The sequence below is a fragment of the Ammospiza nelsoni genome, chromosome 7 (genome assembly GCF_027579445.1).
Source record: "Ammospiza nelsoni isolate bAmmNel1 chromosome 7, bAmmNel1.pri, whole genome shotgun sequence".
NCBI classification, from domain to species: domain Eukaryota; kingdom Metazoa; phylum Chordata; class Aves; order Passeriformes; family Passerellidae; genus Ammospiza; species Ammospiza nelsoni.
The window spans coordinates 30,168,404-30,186,449 of NC_080639.1; the positions used below are offsets into that span (position 1 = coordinate 30,168,404).

The 18,046-nt window shown below is 40.1% G+C and overlaps 1 protein-coding gene across 2 annotated transcripts in view; it reads left to right on the plus strand.

The window, feature by feature from the left end:
• Positions 1-18,046, plus strand: part of KALRN (kalirin RhoGEF kinase) — a 466,317-nt gene that overhangs the window by 255,972 nt on the left and 192,299 nt on the right. For both annotated transcript variants that reach the window (XM_059476128.1, XM_059476127.1), the window contains exon 11: positions 15,021-15,212. In XM_059476128.1, the coding sequence (XP_059332111.1) occupies positions 15,021-15,212 (192 nt within the window). The remainder of the gene's footprint in view (positions 1-15,020; positions 15,213-18,046) is intronic.

An 18,046-nucleotide genomic window follows, 5' to 3' on the forward strand; every position in this document is an offset into this window, starting at 1 on the left:
CACTCCCCGTCCCATGGTGTTCTCCCACCCCTGCCAAAACCACGATGTTCAAGGTCACCCAGAAAAACAACCCCCCTAATATTTTTTTGTTTTGTTTTTAATGCGAAGCTGGGCGGTCAATGGTTTAAGTCAAGGTGATGCTTGTCATCTGTGTTTGTGGGATAAACTGCTCTCAGATCTTTGGAGCTGTTCTCAAGGCTCTTGGGCCACATTAAGCTCACAGCTACAACTGGGTTTGCATTTAGTACCTCTGTGTGTGTGTTTGCATGCAATAGTTGGTGTGTTTTTCATGGTAATCCAAAGGCATTGATGTTTACAAGGTGAAATATCACAACAAAGCACATGTTCTGAACAGCCTTGGCTCAAAATGTGTGGGGTTGTCCCTTCTTATCAAACACAGCAAGAGGGTTGACTGGAGGCTGAGTGTGGCCATCAGTTCATGGGATTTGTCCAGTGCAGCAGCTCTTGGTTCAGGCCTTATGTCTAGCACAGATTTGAGGTAGGTACAAGGCTGGATCCTCTGTTCCTGACTTTGAAAGCTTTGTGGAATCCATTTTGCCAAGGCATAAATGCAGTGCAGCAGAACTCTTGAATTATTGCAAGGAAGAAGAGCCAGACAAAATGTGAGAAAAATGCTGGACTTTGCGCTCTGGCATTTGGGAAGCCATTCAGTGTTCTTGTTCTTGGGTGTCTGTGCTTGCCTTCCTCCAAGACAGCTTTGGAAGATGATGATGAAACACCTGAACACTGGCTTTGTACCATCATAGTTAACCTTTGCGTACATGCACAACTCCTTTAAGATTCAGTTCTTCCTTTTATTCATCTCAGGGAGGTAAATGTATTTTCTACAAGTGAAGGCTTTTGGCAGAGACCTTGAAAGCCAAAGGCCTGAATCAGCTATAAGAAATCAAAGCTCTGATGATGTTCTTCATCTAACAAGCAATTTGTTCTCCAATATTTCTTCCTCCACTGTGCTCTTCCTAAAATACTGGAAGTTCAAAGTTTTTGAAAAGCCCTTGCAGATAAACAGAATTTTAGGTGCAAATATGTTGAAAAAATAGCTACGTTGTTTGTCATGTGAAATATCCAGTGGATCCAGTAAGAAATTTTGCAGGTAAAAATAGTATTCTGTGACCTCTCAGTCCCACATAGCTTTACTTAAACTGCTTTAAAACTATGTGTGGTAATGGAATAGTCAGGCCAAAGCTGAATTGCAAACAGCTACTTGTTTGGCCTTCAGGATAAAAACCTAGTGCTTTCCCATACAAATTCCAGCTCTGTTGGATGTCGTTGTTCTAAAGTTTGGCATGAAGTTCAGTACTGATGTAAAACAGCTAGGAATAAATTAAGAGTCCATGTTGATAATGAGCACTTCGGAAGCATTGTCGTAGGGTGGGTTTTTTAATTTTTATTTTGTTTCAGTTTTTACTATTTTACAACCTATCTGGTTGTTGAAAGGAGTAGCCTGCTGGGCATATTGGGTTTTTCCCTTTGGGTTGAGTGACTAAAATCCTATGAAGGATGAAATATTAAGCCCAAAGAGGGAGAAGCAGACAATTAAACCTGGTGAGAAATATGCTCAAAGTTGGCAATAATAACTGTACTTTCAGTAGTACAAAATCTCTTTTAAAATAACAAAAGCATGAGACAGGCAACAAAAAATCAGTCCTACTCTTATTTTCATCATCCTTTACATGGCCATTAACAAGTTCTGAAGCTATTATCTGCATTTTCCTGTTAACCTAATTTATGTAAATGTATTCACTTCTAGACAAAGAGGAAAAAATGCCCACTGGCAGCAGATTACACAGGCCTTTGTACCGTGGTGCAGGAGCTCCAGAACTCTTGGTTTCTCCTCCTGGCTGCATCTGGCAGGCACAGACAGCAGAGAGCAGTGGAACTGCCAATACAAGGGCTGTCTGTGGAGGTTACCAAGGCCCTGCTGGATCCAGAAGCTCCTAACAGCATCCCCAGGGGCTGGATAGTTTATCATGGGAGCCGTGGTACCACTGAGCATGAAGCCTCTGGGTGACTCAGGACTGATCTTCAGTGCAAGAGCAGAACTGAAATGGGTCTGCACAGCCTGGGCCAGGAGCCAGAAGGGCTGGGAGGGGTTGGGCAGATTGCCTGGGTCAGATGTGAGGCTGTGGGGACTGGACTGCCCCACCTAAGTCAGAAGCAGGGCATGTGAGATGTGTTTTCCCTGAGGAGGTGTGAAGGAAGGACTCCTCAGAGCACATGTGGATCTCAGTCCCATGGAGACTCCGGCAGCAGCAGCCTGGAAAATCTTGTGGAAGAAATGGAGTTGAATTGGTGGCCAGTGGTACTCCATGATCTATTGGTAGTGGGGAATCTCTTTTTTAGACAGGCTCTATAATAGCGCAGAGATCTTCCTGGCAGTTCTGTGATGGGCTGTACCTATTATGCCATGTCTTTGAGTTTGCATTTCAGTGTATTTCTCATCCAGCTCAAGGCAATTTTCTTTCCTATTTCTTCTCTTCCAAAATCACTTGACAGCTGGATCTTTTCATTAAACCTCCTGCAGCATGATTCACAATCTAAATGCTCCCTATAAAATCTTAAGTCTTGGCAGCAAAGTGCATTTTTTTACAATTGCCAGGAGCTAGCTTCCTATCACTGGTTTATTTGGGTAGGTTTATTTTTGTGTCTTTAAAATATCATCCCTTAATTCCCTGTAAATGCACAATGCTGTTCCCATGGCAGAAAGGGAGACAATGAAGCTATTTAAGAAATAGATATTTTTAATTCTGGAGGTTCTGGAAAACAGAATTTCTATTGTGTGGTGAATTCTGAAATTTTTGAATTAATTTCTTTTTTAATCAGAAGACAGGCAATGTTTCCAAAGAAGATAAATCCTGGGATTTGTTTTTTTAAGGCTCAGAAGTTCTTAAAGAGAACACTGGAAAATTATAGCACTGATATGCTATACTTATATAAAACAAGTGCTATAAATATATTCAATATGGTACTGATGTATCAACTGAATAAACCTAGAGCTGAAACAAAAGGTATTTATCTCTGACAATTTCGGTGAAATATACCCACTCAAAAAAACCACTGCTGTTCTGACTGACCTGTCTGTGTTGATGAAAACCATCATCATCTAAAGGCTTTTAAAACTTTCTGGTCATTTTTCTCTGTGCTCTTCTTATTGGCAGGTCAGTGGGTTATCAAACTGTACCTGATCGATTCCAGAAGATTAATTGCAGCAATGTCCAAGTCTCATTTGTAATGATGGTGGACTGGTACTCTTCAATTTCTTGTAGCTATTGATAATGGGAAGGCTCAGGGGGACAGGAGTGACACTGTGAATTGTATCAGCATTTTTACTTTGTGATTCTGTTCTAGTGCACTAGAAGGGGCTGCTCCAGGCTGTGCTGCTGCCTCTGGGCCAGCCAGTGATGGCTTTAGGAGAATGGCACAAGTGGTTATGACATTGCTGCCAATCACAAATATGCTGCTTTGCAGGCACTGGTAAAGAGGAAATTTGATATAAATTAATCCAATATTGGGGATTTGTATGCAGTAACAGAGCAAGACAATTTTCAAGGACAGATTTTAAGTATTTGTTATTATTGTGCAAATTTTCAGGAAATAGACTGAGTTCCATTGATCGCTCTGCTGCACCAGATTTAGAACACAATCACACTTCCAATTTCACATATATTGTTTATAATTAACTTGTTCTGAAGAGTGGGGACTCCATTCTGATGGCTCTACACTTCAGAGAAGCTGCTTGGCAGTGTGATTGTGCCTCCCTTATTTCCCTATCATGGATCCATAATTGTCCAGATGAAGGATGTTCTCTTAGTCCCTCATCAGGTGTTTGAATTGTCTAAAAACTAGACCTGCCTGATGAGACTATTGCAGAGGTTTTATACTGATTACATGTAGATTGAAAGTATTCAACCATTTTTTTATTTTATATAAACCTATTTTTAAAATTTACTTTCCTGTGGCAGTGTTCAGGTCTCAATTTCCCCTGTATAAAGATAGAGCAACCTCAGTGGATTTGCAGAGTACTTTTGGAATTACATGTGTGAATAGGGACAAAAAAATCCTAATGTGCTTATAAATAATTCACTTGTTGATTCAGTGCTTGTAACCCAGCCATTAATATTGCCCTCCATAGCTGTGGTCTGTGAGGTCTGGTTTTGCATAACCAAATCCCAAGGAAGCACTGCTTTGTGTCACTGTAGAAAAGGCTTCTGGTGTGAGGCATTCAGGCATCTTTGTTTAGTGTCTGGTTCAGAGCACCACCACATGCAGAAACATGGAGCTCTCTCCTGCTTTCCTGAGCTGGGGAGAAATTCTGTGGTTGACATGAGAAAAGCAGGCAGAATCAGCCTTCTCCTGCCTTTACATTTGAAATGAATCTTGTTTGGAGAGAAAGAAATTGCAGAATTTGCAAGAAGTCAGGAACTGAGACAAGAGGTGTCTCTGACTTGTCAGTGAGCATGTGCACACGTGTTAGTTTAGCATGACTGCCTGTTTTAGTATGCAGCTGATAGAATGGAAACCACTGTGTGCTCCAGAACAATAGCACTGGCTCCCGTTAATATACAACTCTCATTTTTATCAGGCTGTTTTTTCCAATTCATGAGATTTTGTCAGTGCCGTTTTCTTTCTGTGCAGCATAGGTGAGTCTTTGTGACATTGGTGAGATCCCCAGCTTTGCAGCAAGCAGAGAGCTGAGCCTGCTGTTGCCTCCTCTGGAGTAATGTCAAGGCTCAGTTCAGAAGTGCACAGTGTAAAAGGGTGGCTGTGACTCCTCAGGACCAGGGAATGGGATGTGCAGCCTTGGTGTTGAATGTGTCAGCTGCAGTGAGTGCACTGGGGGTGCAATGAAGGGTGTTCCTGCTTGGGGAGGAGAGATGGCTGAGAGCACTGGGGTTTGGCTTCTGGCTCCTGGTTATTTTGCCAGTGGCCAAAATTTATGTTGACAAGCAGAGCTTGGATTTGTCAATGCCCACATATCCAAGTTGAGTGCAGGAAGGACTGGAAACCTGCAGTGCTCCACAGTGGGGAAGGGTCTGGTACCTGAGTCTTATTTTCTGTTGTCTTCTTGGGTTTGTTTTAGGCTTAAAATAAACCTAATTGAAACTTCTTAAAAATCAAAGGTGTCTTTTGGGATTTGTTTCAGGCATAAAATAGACCTTCTTGGGTTTGTTTTAGGCTTAAAATAGACCTAATTGAAACCTCTTAAAAGCCAGAGGTAGGTGTTCTCATAAAAAAAAAAGTGGCTCAGATAAATACTACCTAGTCAGGAATGCATTCAGAACATTTGTCCTTTGGGAAAAAATAACCTTTTCTGACTCAAGGGGGAGAGCTGCTCCTCCCTGCTCCAGGCTCCTTCCCAAAGGATTCACAGTTTTATCTGTGCCTCAGCACAGCCCCTCAGTGCACACTGAGTGCAGGGCTCTGCTCAGGCTTCACTGCTCTGTCGTGCACTGGAAACCAAAGGGGAGAGAAGCAGCCCCAGAGCACGACCAGGGCTGTGCAGCCACGCTGAAATGCCAGTCATGAGTGTGCTCCCCCTTGGGGTAGGGAATTGGGTCACTAGGTCATTTAACCATTCAAATTTAGGTTTTTTATAGGCACATGTAAATGTGGGACAGGAAAAAAAAAAAAAGAGCACAGAGCAGAATCCGATTTGTGTGCTAACATCAGGATGTGAAAAAGGAGATTATTTTGGGAGGAGAATGCTGGGAGAAATGAGACTTGCTGTTTGGACCTGCTGGACATGCCTCCAGGGTGGGGTTTGGCAAAGGCACAGCAGGCAGAGAGAGATCAAAAGACAACTCAAAGAGAATTTCTCTGATCTTTGTTTTTGTCTCATGTCATGGCCAGTCTTATCCTTTGGGGGATGATTTGAGATTTTTGAAGGGAATTGGATAGGGAGAAGGAAGGACTCAGCAACACTAAATAAAGAATACACTAGAAAGCTTCAGGATTTTTTAAATAGTAAAGAATATGGCAGATGTTGACTACAGAGGCAGTATTTCATATGCCTGCAATATTCATGGAGATCTACTACTTGCCAGAAGCCAGTATGTTTTATAGCATGAAAATTTCTGGTGGGAACGCCTCTGTACCAGATCTCTCACTATAAGTCATTATTAAGATATATTTATCTCAGATCATGTGTGGCCCCCTAATAAGAGCCAGAAATAAAACCATGATATCTTTCTAAATCTTTGTTTTGCTTATGGATAAGCTGAACTGAATTTCATTCACACAGTAGAGCACATTTTTATAGTGCACCCCATATGAGTGCTTACTGGCCAACATGAAAAATGTTAGTTCCTGTCTGGAACTTTTCTGAAGTATAGGAATAAGTCTGGTATAACATAAATAAAAAGGTCTATTACTTCTAGGGTAGTGAAACCTCCTTCCATTTTTTCTCAATATAAGTAGGCAATACTTCCTAGGTGTTACAGGAGATTTTAATATTTTGAAGTTTTAGGGAAGACAAAGCCTTTAGTCCATCCTGCTTTGGTGGCACCTCTGAAGAACTAATTTGATGGGCAAGCCATACAGACAGTTCACATGTCAGGGAAGTAACGGTGGTGAAAAATCTAAATATAAATTTATAAATCTAATGGGATTCAGAGAATGGTTTCTACTCATTTGAAACAAATTCCAATGTGAAACCATAACAGAGAGATGAATTAATGTTGACAGGGAAGAGATTCTGAATCCAAAATGACTGTCTTGCTAACCTGCTCCTAAAGATGCTCAGCTAGAACAAGGAGGTGAAGTAAAAAGTTACTTCAATTTTAATTGAAGCTGGGGGAGACTGTTTTATTATTGTAGATAGCAGAGGGGCATTCTCCATGCAGTTATATGAGGTCCAGAGAGCAGGGGGATGGGGATGGATGTTGTCTGAATGGTGGGCAGGTGATGTGTTTCTTGGTGGCAGAGTATGTTGAGAAACCTCCTTTTGCCAAATGGAAATACCCAAATTGTGAACAGGAGTGTTGGTGTTTTATTCTAATTGTGTGGTTTTTTTTCTGGCAGGCAATGCATTGAATTGTGAGGTTTATTCTGGTAAGAAATTTATTTTTTTTAAGTGATGTATTTTTAAGTGATTCTTTGCTAGAAGTTAAATTTAACAGGACAAATTGGAGGGACCTAGGAGAACCAAGGGGTTCCCTCTGAATCTCAAGGGAGCATAGACAGTGCTAGGACATGGCACCATAAGATTGATGCTCTCACTGAGAGCATTTCCTGCAGCACTCCCACCTGGGCTGGTGCACAGGAGCTGATGCAATGCAGCCTGTCAGGGAGGAAACCAAAGGAGCAGCAGCAAGAATTTAATTAAATCTCTGCATCCTTCCTCAGGTAGCAGCAGTGCACTGACCGTGCTAAATGATGTGGTGTATCTTCCTCTGTATTTTTTCTGCCAGCAATCAGTTTGCTTGTCAGAGGTGGCCTTTCACTTATGACATAAAAAAAAAAAAAATTGCTGCAAATCTGGAGGTCCTGTGATGCATTAGTGGTACACTTACCTTTTTGCAGCAGCCTGTGTTGCATTTTTGTTATATATTGCCAGACAAAAAGATTGATTGTTATGTGATTTATATGCAGCACTGCATTGTGCTCAATGTTCAGCTGTGTATGAATTATTAAGCTGAAAGATCAGGAGAACGTGGGTTAAAGTTTTGCCAAATTTTCTTCTCTTAAACATTATCTCATTCTGTGAAAGGTTCCCTGCCACTCCAAATGGGCTTCAGGAAAGGTGTTATAACCTATCTTCACATTAATGGAAATAAGAGCATAGCTGAGTCAGGGCAGTGGTTGTGGAAGAAATGGAGAAGAAATGCTTTGTTGTCTTATTTAAAGTAGGTTTTATAAAAATATAGGCACAGAATTCACATTCTCACAAGTTTATTTCTGCTTTTATTTTCAAGGCAGCCATGATGCCAGTTGTATTTGGTGCTGGGTTTCCCAGTGCTGCTGACAGTCCAAAGCCTTTTATTACTGTTGTTGCAGTGTCTTTGAAATCTCCAAACCATGAGCATGATATTAAACCCAGAATGCCTGGAGTTATTTCAATTCCAGAGACCAACCAGATTTGATAAAGCTGTCATGGTTGCACTCATGTCTGTAGGGCTCAGGAAAGATGTGATCTGAGCTTTTGGGACAGAAAACAATACCATGCCCTCCTGGATTGCTGCTCACCTTGGAGCTGCTCCGTGTTTATTTCTCCACCTGCCTTCCCTTTTGCCCCTATCATAAAGAAGTTGTGGAGCTTTGCTGTGAACCACCTGGGTTTTCTGATGATATTAATAATTTAAGAAGTTTTCAAAAGGAGCTGCATTTCACTCCTGTCAGTCTGCCTTCTTGTGCTCCCTTGTCATTTCCACAAAAGAAAATGCTTTGCTCCTTTTTGCTGAATTTGAAAGGCTCAGTTACCATTCATTCACTTGAGCAGCTCTCAGTTGTACACTCTGCAAATTACTCAGTTATGAAATTAGGCAGTGATAATTCTGTTTTAGTGGTACACTCACTCTGTTGGATAACACCAAGCAGTATGAGTTTGGTTTCATGTTTGGCACCGCAACTACTGTTTTGTTGTCTTCATTGTCCTTCTTTCCTTTCTTCTGCTCACTTTCACAGTCCTATTCCTGTACAAGAGTGTTCCCAAGTTAAAGGACCAAGCTATTTCATGTATATTACCAATGATAGAATACTAGAATAAAACATAGCCAATAATCATCAATTTCAGATATCTTCCCTAATTCTTATAGATTCTTGTAAAGACCATAAAATATTGGAACAGCAGTATTTCATAATCTCATTTGAATATTCTGTTTGGATATGCTTTTACCAGAAGACTAGTAAGGTGGCAGAAAATAAAAGCTGAAATATCCTTACAAGCACAAAATGTGCCTACATGTAATTTGCTTTCCCAGCTGTCCACCTCTCTTGGTCTCAGGAGAACACTGAAATGGTTGAGAAGTGAAGATCTTTGCCAAGCAAACTTTTATTCTTTGTGTACTTGTACTATGTACACACAGACATGCATCTATGTGTCTTTATATACTTATTATTATTGGATGAGATGTGTGATTATTATTTCATTAAATAATGGTTGTGATCACACTGGAGTTAATTAGCATGATTGTGGTAATGGGAGTGTTTTCTACTTGATGTATGAGTGCACTACTGATTGAGATGAACAATTGGTCGATGAAATACACCATAGCTAACAAATTTTTTTTAATCTAAAGTAAGCACTGACTATGAAATAGCACAAAGAGGAATTCTTTAAGCTAATGTATTCCCAGCTATTAATTCTAATCTTGCTTATTTATTAGTTTGAAGGTATGAGGTAGCTTTTAATCAATTTGTCTGGCATTTCAGCAGTTGATGTAATGTGTGTCACCCTTTTAAAGTCAAATAATAAATTCATCTTGGTTTGTATGTAAACCCTGAGGGAAAATAATAAAGAAAAGTAACAATATACAGAAAAATATCTGGTCCTTCACAATGGTCAGTGAGGATTCTGGGTTATATCCACCTTGTCATTCCTGGGAATATTTCATATCTAATAAATACTGAAAAATGCCATATGTTTATATTTTAAACATATGTGTAAACAATATATTATACACCATATTTTATACAATTCACTGAAATAATGGCATTACTGGAGGTGTAAAGTAGTCATTAGTATCAGCATGATATCAGTGCAAGGAGAACTGGGGTGAAATTATGACAAGGAAAACTAAAGATGAATTGCCACGTTCAAGGAAGAACAGTCTGAAGAGGAAGGTGCTGATGGAAATTTCATTAGCCTGGATATTTTTTTAAAAGGTCTGAAGAAGTTTCCATTCTAGTTTATAGTGGGGAGCAATCTTGTACTGACAGAGTGATTGGCTGCATTACCTCAGAGAGATATTCTGCCTGTAACTTCTGTAATTCCTGGTAAGTCTGGTTTGAATTACAACCACGGAGTACAAGTAAGAATATAAATCTTGATTTGATTATGTGCAATTCAAATGGAATAAAATCACAACTTACATTAGATCATCATATGCACTTAGCCTTTGCCCTTCATAAGGGAGGAGGGATTTTGACAAAGATGGATGCTTTGTTAAACCACAGATTTATTTATCAAAGAAATGTTTCATTGTGGTCACTTATTTTAGCTTTAGAATATCAAGTTACTAAAGATATAATTCTTCACAAAGGCCTGACTGTGAGATCACTTAACCTCAACAAATGCTGGAGCTAATTTTAATGAAGTAGCCTGAGCAAAGAATCTGATAGCAGTAACTGAGCTTTATAATTAAGGATAACAATAGTTTATAAGGCTTGACAAGAACTGCAGAATCAGCTCTGTAATTACAGTTTTGCCACAGTGAATCATGCTGTAGTTTTGTTGGGCAGGAATTCTACTTGCTGTCTATGCACAGAACAGGTACCAGTCCTCCAGAGTTCTATTTTTAGCCCTTTGCCATTTTTCCTCTCCTGTGATCTTGGGGAGATGGTTAGAAGGCTGACCCAGTTCTCCCTGAAGTCAGTAAAATCCTTTTTACTGTTTTCAGTAAGAGATGGATCAGGCTTTGAACTTTGTCTCAAGTTCCCAGCAGGAGTGCTGATACAGACATTTCATCTCTGGTACTGGAGAGTCATGACTCTAAAGAACATAAGGGAGATATCACATCAGAGAAAGCCTAATAAGTCTCCTAAACTTCAGCCTGCAGGCATAATGAGGGATTCACATCACTAGTCTTTAGTCAAGAATATCAGGTCTAAGCTAGTCCTCTTTCACTCTCTAGTTGGCACTTCCTGCCCTCCAGAGATGCCTTCTCTTCCATGCCTTTTTCATGGTAAAACCCAGGTGACAAAGCTCTCTGAATCAGTACAAGGAACCTTTGCCTGGAACTGCCTTGCACAGCCCCAGAAATTGGTCAATGCAGACTAGTGCTACCTCATCCCCCTTATCTCAACATCTGCTTGGGAAGTGAGGTCTGGGGTATGTAGTTTGTGTTTAATGTGATCATGTACCTGATCACCTGCCCTGTTCCACCTCCGTGTTTCTCCTGATGTTTACAACAAACATCTTTCTCTGGCTGGTGGGAATGGCTCACTGCACTTTGGAGAACTTGGAGACAGTTACCATGAAAATCCCTCAAATAAAATAAACAGCTGTAAAAGAGTGTGCAGGGGCAGATTGTTCTGGAAAAAAATTATCCAGATTAAGGACATGAACTTTACCCTCGACTATCACTAGACACAGCTATTTTCAATGTAATCAGCCTTAAAACATGCAGCAATAAACTACTTACATGTGCAGTTCCTAGCAGTAGATAAAAACTACATGGAATAATTTTCTGTAAATGCACATGGGCCAAAACCAAAATGCTGTGCTAAACTGATTGATACCTTAAAAGTGTGAGGAAGTTCACAAAGAGATGATAGATAGATAGATAGATAGATAGATAGATAGATAGATAGATAGATAGATAGATAGATTTTCTTGTGTTTGCAGGTTTCGTGATTGAAATAGGTCATTATGCAAAGATTGGTCTACAAATATTATTAAGAGATATAAGGTGGAAGTTGGTTTTGTGCATGAAATGATGCAGAAGTGTGGAATGCCAGTCAGCAGTTCACCAAGAATTCACGAAGAATTTCAAGGGTTTGCACATGACAGTTCCCTCATGGGTTAAGACAATATTAAGAAAAATTGCCACACAACCCTAAAACTTCAGAAGGCATACAATTTTATAACTCATGGAATTTTTTTTCCTGCCAGATCTCAGGACTGGAAATGTGAGCTAACCTCTTTTGGATGGGGATGGTGGGACAAGGAGGCATTTCACGCTTTTCTTCATTGTAGAACTTGATTCTCTCTTAGATTCTCACCCTGCCTGAGCCAGGGTTATGTCACACTAAAAAAGTAGAAAGTGCTTTAAACAAATAAATATAATAAGGGTCTGTACCCCAAGGAGCTTATTAACAAGAGAGCAAGCTCAGGATGAAAATGTAAGAGCAGGGAAGCAGTGCAGCATTATAGCACCAACCAGAATGAAGCTCTCAGCTTCAACAGCACTTTGGTTCAATGCCTGTGGAGCAATAGATGTACATGAAAATATTTGATATGTGTAACAACATCTGGTATGATTTATGTGCACTTTAAGCAAACAAACAGAAGAGAAGTAGAGCAAGCCCTCAACAAATGAGTAACCTCTGGCTTATTTGGCCTGTGCTGTGTGTACATCTTGACAGCTGACAGGGGAGGACAGTCCTTTCATGAGCACAGAAAGCTCAGGAGTTCAAGGCGAGGGTGGAGAGCTCCCAAATGTGGCTGCTTATCTCAAATGTATCTAAATCTCTTAAATCTGCAACAGTGAGCTGGAAATCTCTCAGCACCAGGCCTTTCTTCTAGAATGGCAGGAATATAACCATTAGTTGTTTCTCCTATCATAAACTGCACCTGTTTTAAAATACGGACACTTACCTGTGACCTCAGTGGATAAAGATAGAAAAAGAGGTGAAGAAAAATGTCTCCATACTCAAAATGCACTGTGTCCAACCCTTTTGTGCGTGACACATTTATGCAAACATGTCCAAAATTAGGTATGCATTCTTCAGGGAAGCATCCCTGTGTGCTGACAGTGCCTGTCACAGCCCAGGGAAGACACTGAGTGGCTCCTTCCACACCCCATTAGCTTCCCTGCAGAAAATCCCCTTTGCCTTTGGAGAACCTTGTGCAGTGCAAAGGGGCTGCTAAATCTTTTTTTGTCTGTGCAGTGAGACCAGAGCCTCTGTTGGGGCCAGTCTGCATTCTTTCTCCCCCAAAGTCTAGGGTCCAGCCTACACACTTTTCACCAGTGTGTTTACATCTGGTCATTGTATCTGTGAACTCATCTCATCTACACGTAATTCAACATAGCACGCATTGGAGTCAGTAAAACTGTGTGGCTTTCAGAAGAGATGGACCTAAATGTCTCAGGGTCAAATGCAGCAAATGTGTCCATACTGTATTTCAACAAAACTGTTTTGTGTCCCAAATCTATGCCACAAGGAGAGAGGGAAGGCACTTACAAGTACACAAAATAATACATATAAAAGCAGGAACAGTCTTGTCCTCAGGGAGCTGGACTGGTGTGTGAGTTGTTGTAGTGGTAATGTGTGAAAAACACTGGTGTGGAGTAGACTTTGAAAAAATTGTGCTAGCTTTGGCATCTGCTCCAAATACTATTGGAAGGGGATCATTCAGAAAGGATACTGTTAAGTGCAACTGGACCCTAATTCAGATCACATTAAATGGAACATTTTTTACAAACTCTCAGCTAAAGAGGTTTTCCAAAAAAATGATTATTAAAACATAAAATTTTGCTGCTGTTAACAGCCTAACCATTACAGCAGTAGCCTGAAAGTGAGGGAATAAAAATTTACTATTGGTAGCAAAACTGTCTCAAGTATGTTCTTCACAGTCCAAAAGGAGAAATGCAAATACCAGATATTTATTGTCAGCCCTCAGAAAATGAACAGTGAATGAGATGTTTTCTTTTTGCTTTTTTATAACTGGAAATATTTTCCTCCATTAAACACTCAGAGGTCAGTGCTCCATCTCTGTACTGAACATTTTCTCAAACAACAACTGTTGACTGCAGCAGGACATTATCTAAGTAGGAACAACATGGCTTGATCCATGGCTTTTATTTTTGACAGTGTTTGTGTAATGCTCAGAAATACCTGTGTGTCCATAGTGTTAGAGGTATTTTGTGTGTATGCATCAGTTAATGCATTTTTGAGCTGAGGAGGATTTTGACAAGGAAGGTGCTCCAATTCTACCATTGAAGCAGAGGTTAAAATTCCCAGTGAGAGCAGTCTCAAGCTGATGCCAAGCAGTTCCAAAAATCTAGCCCAGTAATGGAAACACCCTGAAGCTGATATCTTTGTCTCTCCTTATTTTTGTTAAGTGTTGAATACCAAAGAGCTATTGGCCTCATCTTGAGTGAAGAAAGCTTTTATATGACAGCAGGGGCTGGCTCTGTTTAGTTTGCCTAACCTGACTAAGGCATAGCTCCATGGTTCTGGAGAAGATGGCTGCACTCACTTTCCATTTCTCCTGTTATTCATGAGACTCTCTGCTGTATTAGTTGAGTGGTGTTTTCCAGAGATGTGAAAAAAGGAGAGAAAGGATGGGCAGGTAGCTTGAAACCTGAGGCAAGTTGGGTGGATTTCCTCTTTCTTACTTGGCATGTCTTGGGTACATTAATTTGCTCCTGGGTTCTTCTGTTCCCTCTCTGTGAAGTAGGAGTCCTACACCTTATATCATAAAGGCTGTGGCTGTGGGGTAAATGTATTCAGGATAGTGCAGTGTTCAAATTCCTGGGTAATGCAGGGCAGGTACGTGCCCTGGGCAAACTGGAACTGAGCATTACACACTGGCAGCTGCAAGCAAATCACATGGACTCAGTCCATCTGGAAATGGGATGCAGAACAGTAGACAAGAGGAAAAAAACGTAGAAGGAGCTTGAAGACGTGGTCTATCTCACAAAAACCAGTGAAAGGCAAATATTTCTCGGGGCTGAGACATCTCTGGCTACCATGATTACACACTGTAATGTGAGAGCTGTTGGGAGGCCAGTGCAGTGAGCTGGTGGCTGAGGGTCATGTGAGGCACTGCAGCCTTCTGAGCTGGTGAGTCCCACTTGCTTCGTGCCATTATCTTTGAGAAATTGCAGGGAACTTGGAAATAAACAAATGGGAAGTCCTATTGCTGTGCCTGGCAGGATTGGGTTGAGGTGGTGTGTTTCAAATAAGAAATAATTTTATGTGTACTCAGGCATTAGTCTGTGTGGCTTTATATGTTCTCCTTTCATAGATGGCAATGCCACTAAGAAATATTGTGATTGTTTTAAAACTCTGGTAATCACTTGCTTTCATGTCTTAAGGATAAACAGCCTCTTTCAGGGGTTTACTTGCCCTAGTTGTATTACTCACACTGTGTTTCTTGCTTTGTTTGCTGGTAGAATACATACACCAATGCAGACAAGCTCTTGGAGGCTGCAGAGCAGTTGGCTCAGACTGGGGAATGTGACCCTGAAGAGATCTATAAAGCAGCCCGGCATCTGGAAGTTCGGATTCAGGACTTTGTCCGGAGGGTGGAACAGAGGAAACTTCTCTTGGACATGTCAGTCTCCTTCCATACCCACACCAAAGAGGTAAGAGGTGCACGAGGGAATTTTGCTGGGTATTGTAGAGTGCTGCAAGAGGCTGTCTCTGGAAACTCAGATAACAGAGAAAAGGCATTTTCACCACACTGGGCTGATATTATCCAGTTCATTTCATGCATATGAGTAACTGTTGTAAAGAGGAAATAAAATGTGAATGAAATGTATGAATGTTACAGGTACACTAAAATATAGCAACACCATCTCCAGTGGTGCTTAATCACAACTAGAATGTATTGTTAGAAAACAAGAATTCTCTTGTAAGAACACTTTAAGTACAAACATGCCAGCAGCATGATCCTCTGAGGATTCCATTTAAATGTACTGTTAATTAATGTATCCAATATCTTTATGTGTTACTAAAAATCTTACATTGTTTAATGAGGCAGACTTGACTTTTCAAGACAACTGTTAAAGGAAAAACAGCCACATACTGATACAGTGAATCAGTGAGGACCTGAATAAATGCTGTTTAGTGTAATTGAAAAATATCCAGAGATAAGCTGACTTGCCAGAGGAGATACAGTGGACAGGACATCAAATGGGAGGCCACTGGGGATGTAATTAAAGCATACTTCACATTTTCTGCAGTCCAAAGGCCATTCAGTGGTGAGTGACTTTTAAAGATAGGGTTTCTGCTGAGAGAGATGGAATTAGTCAGGATGGTTGTTTTCATGCTCTGCAGCATCTGTTTGTGAAAGCACACTTGATCAGGAAGATACTCTGAGAAGCTGAAAGTTTTGCCTCTGCTTGTTGATTTACATGTTACAAACAAGTTGTATATATCAGGCTTCAGGATGTTGGGGAGCCCCTGAAGAAGAAGGTACATGAATACATTTATTTATATGTGTATGGAAGATGGAGTTTACAGCATGTACATTATAGTGTTGGTACATGAAGGTTTTTCTTTTACATCCTGCTTCTGCAATATACTAAAATATAGTTAACTCTCTGTTTGTGGATAATGCTGTTCTTCCCAGAGTTGCTCAAACACTTACAGCTATGCTGGTTTGCCACTGGGGAAACTTAATTGGTTATTTCCTCTGTAAAAATTATTTCATAACAGTTTCCTGCTGTGGTTAACCTTGATTCACCCATGCAGGTGATGATTAGTAAAAAAAAGTTAGTGGTATTATGTAGCCTAATTTGGTTTTGAGAAATAAAGCCTCCCTGTATGAAGGAATTGGGATTGCAGTGCATTATACTCCTGTTCTTCAACAAGAAGGGAGTTTGCCTGCTCTACAGACCTGGTTTTAATGAGCTCTGTTTTGGTGAATAAAAATGCAGATGTATTAAAAATTAACATTTTTAAAAGATTATTTTTAAAAACAGTTTTCTATGCTAGCATCTATGCTGCTCTCGAGATGTTGAGAGTAAATGCTAAGTATTTGCCTCATTAATGTTTTCCTGTGAGACAGATTGGTTCTGTGATGTGTTTTTGGAAAGTTCAGCAATTAATTCATGTCATTTTTAAGGAGATGAAGCAGAGTGGACAGATTCTGGGTGCCTCTCTCCTATAAAAGTCCCTTCCAACCCAAACTACTCTATGATTCATGTATTAATCTATTGAGACACAACTGGTGAAAGGGTAAATTAGTAGAAAGAATTGGTCTTACTGACACTGTTTCTTTTTTTGGAAATATTCTAAAGATCTTCCTGCTATGAACATGTTTCTTCTGACAGTCTTCCCAGCACAAGTTGTGTGAATTGTGAATTTCTGATGTGGTAATTCCCAGGTGTGGATGAGTTCATTGACTGTGAACTTCCCACTCCTTCACCTGTACTCTGCCCACCCCTTCATCTCCACATGCATCTGCTCAGATTCTCACCACCGGAGAAACTTTTAACTGCTCCTACCTTTTTTCTCCTGTCAAACAAATGTTTCCTTTTGTACTCAGTCTTCCTGTACTTTCTTCAGGACAATAGGTGGTGTTGAATTAGGGAGTCATTTAAATGTAGGTATCCCTATGGGTAATGTAAGTTCAGAGTGGCTTTTTTATACTACAGTAGACTTGAATCACTGCTTATTTCATGTGAAAGCATTAAAGAGGGTCCCTTCTGCTAAACACTAACTCATACAGTTGAAGGAATATCAAAACCACAGTCAATTAAGCATAAAAATAATTTTGATGGGTTTTTTAATTGACCTTATTTAACAATGTATACAATACGCTGAAATGAGGACTTTTTGGTGTGTAATAACACTTTAGAGGCATAAATTGGAAGCAGTGCTTTAAGTGATTTTTCACTCTTGAATAATGTAGGTGTCCTATTGCCATGCCTGTAAACAAGATTTCGTGTGTCCCACTGTCCTGTAGCATTCTTTATGCTTTTCTAGTTTGTAGTCAATATTTTTGTACCCTTTTGGACCAAGGCATTTCTGATGGTGTGAGCAGAAACCTGGTACTGTGGGAATTAAATCCAATTATCTGTATGGCAGGGTAAAGTTATAAATTATTATCGCTGGCATAAATGCATTCAACAGACTCGTACCTGAATAATTTCTCTCAGGACTAAGTATAATTGAATTTAGGTTCTTTCTTCAAATCTGAATCAATTATTGTCAGGATTGTCGGATCTTGCACTTTTATCACAAATCTCATGATAGTTGATGTTTTTCTGTGAACTTTTGGCTTCAGGATCAAATGATGATAGAGGATTGTTGGCTGGCATTTGATTTTGTTTAAAAGAGAATATTTTTTGAGCTTCCTGGAGAAGAAGTTGCAGATGTCATAAAATCACACCCTGAAGATTCAAGCCCTCAAGGACAAAAGAAAACATCTTTCAATTCATTGTCTGAATCTTAATATTTTAGTGTCTCAGTT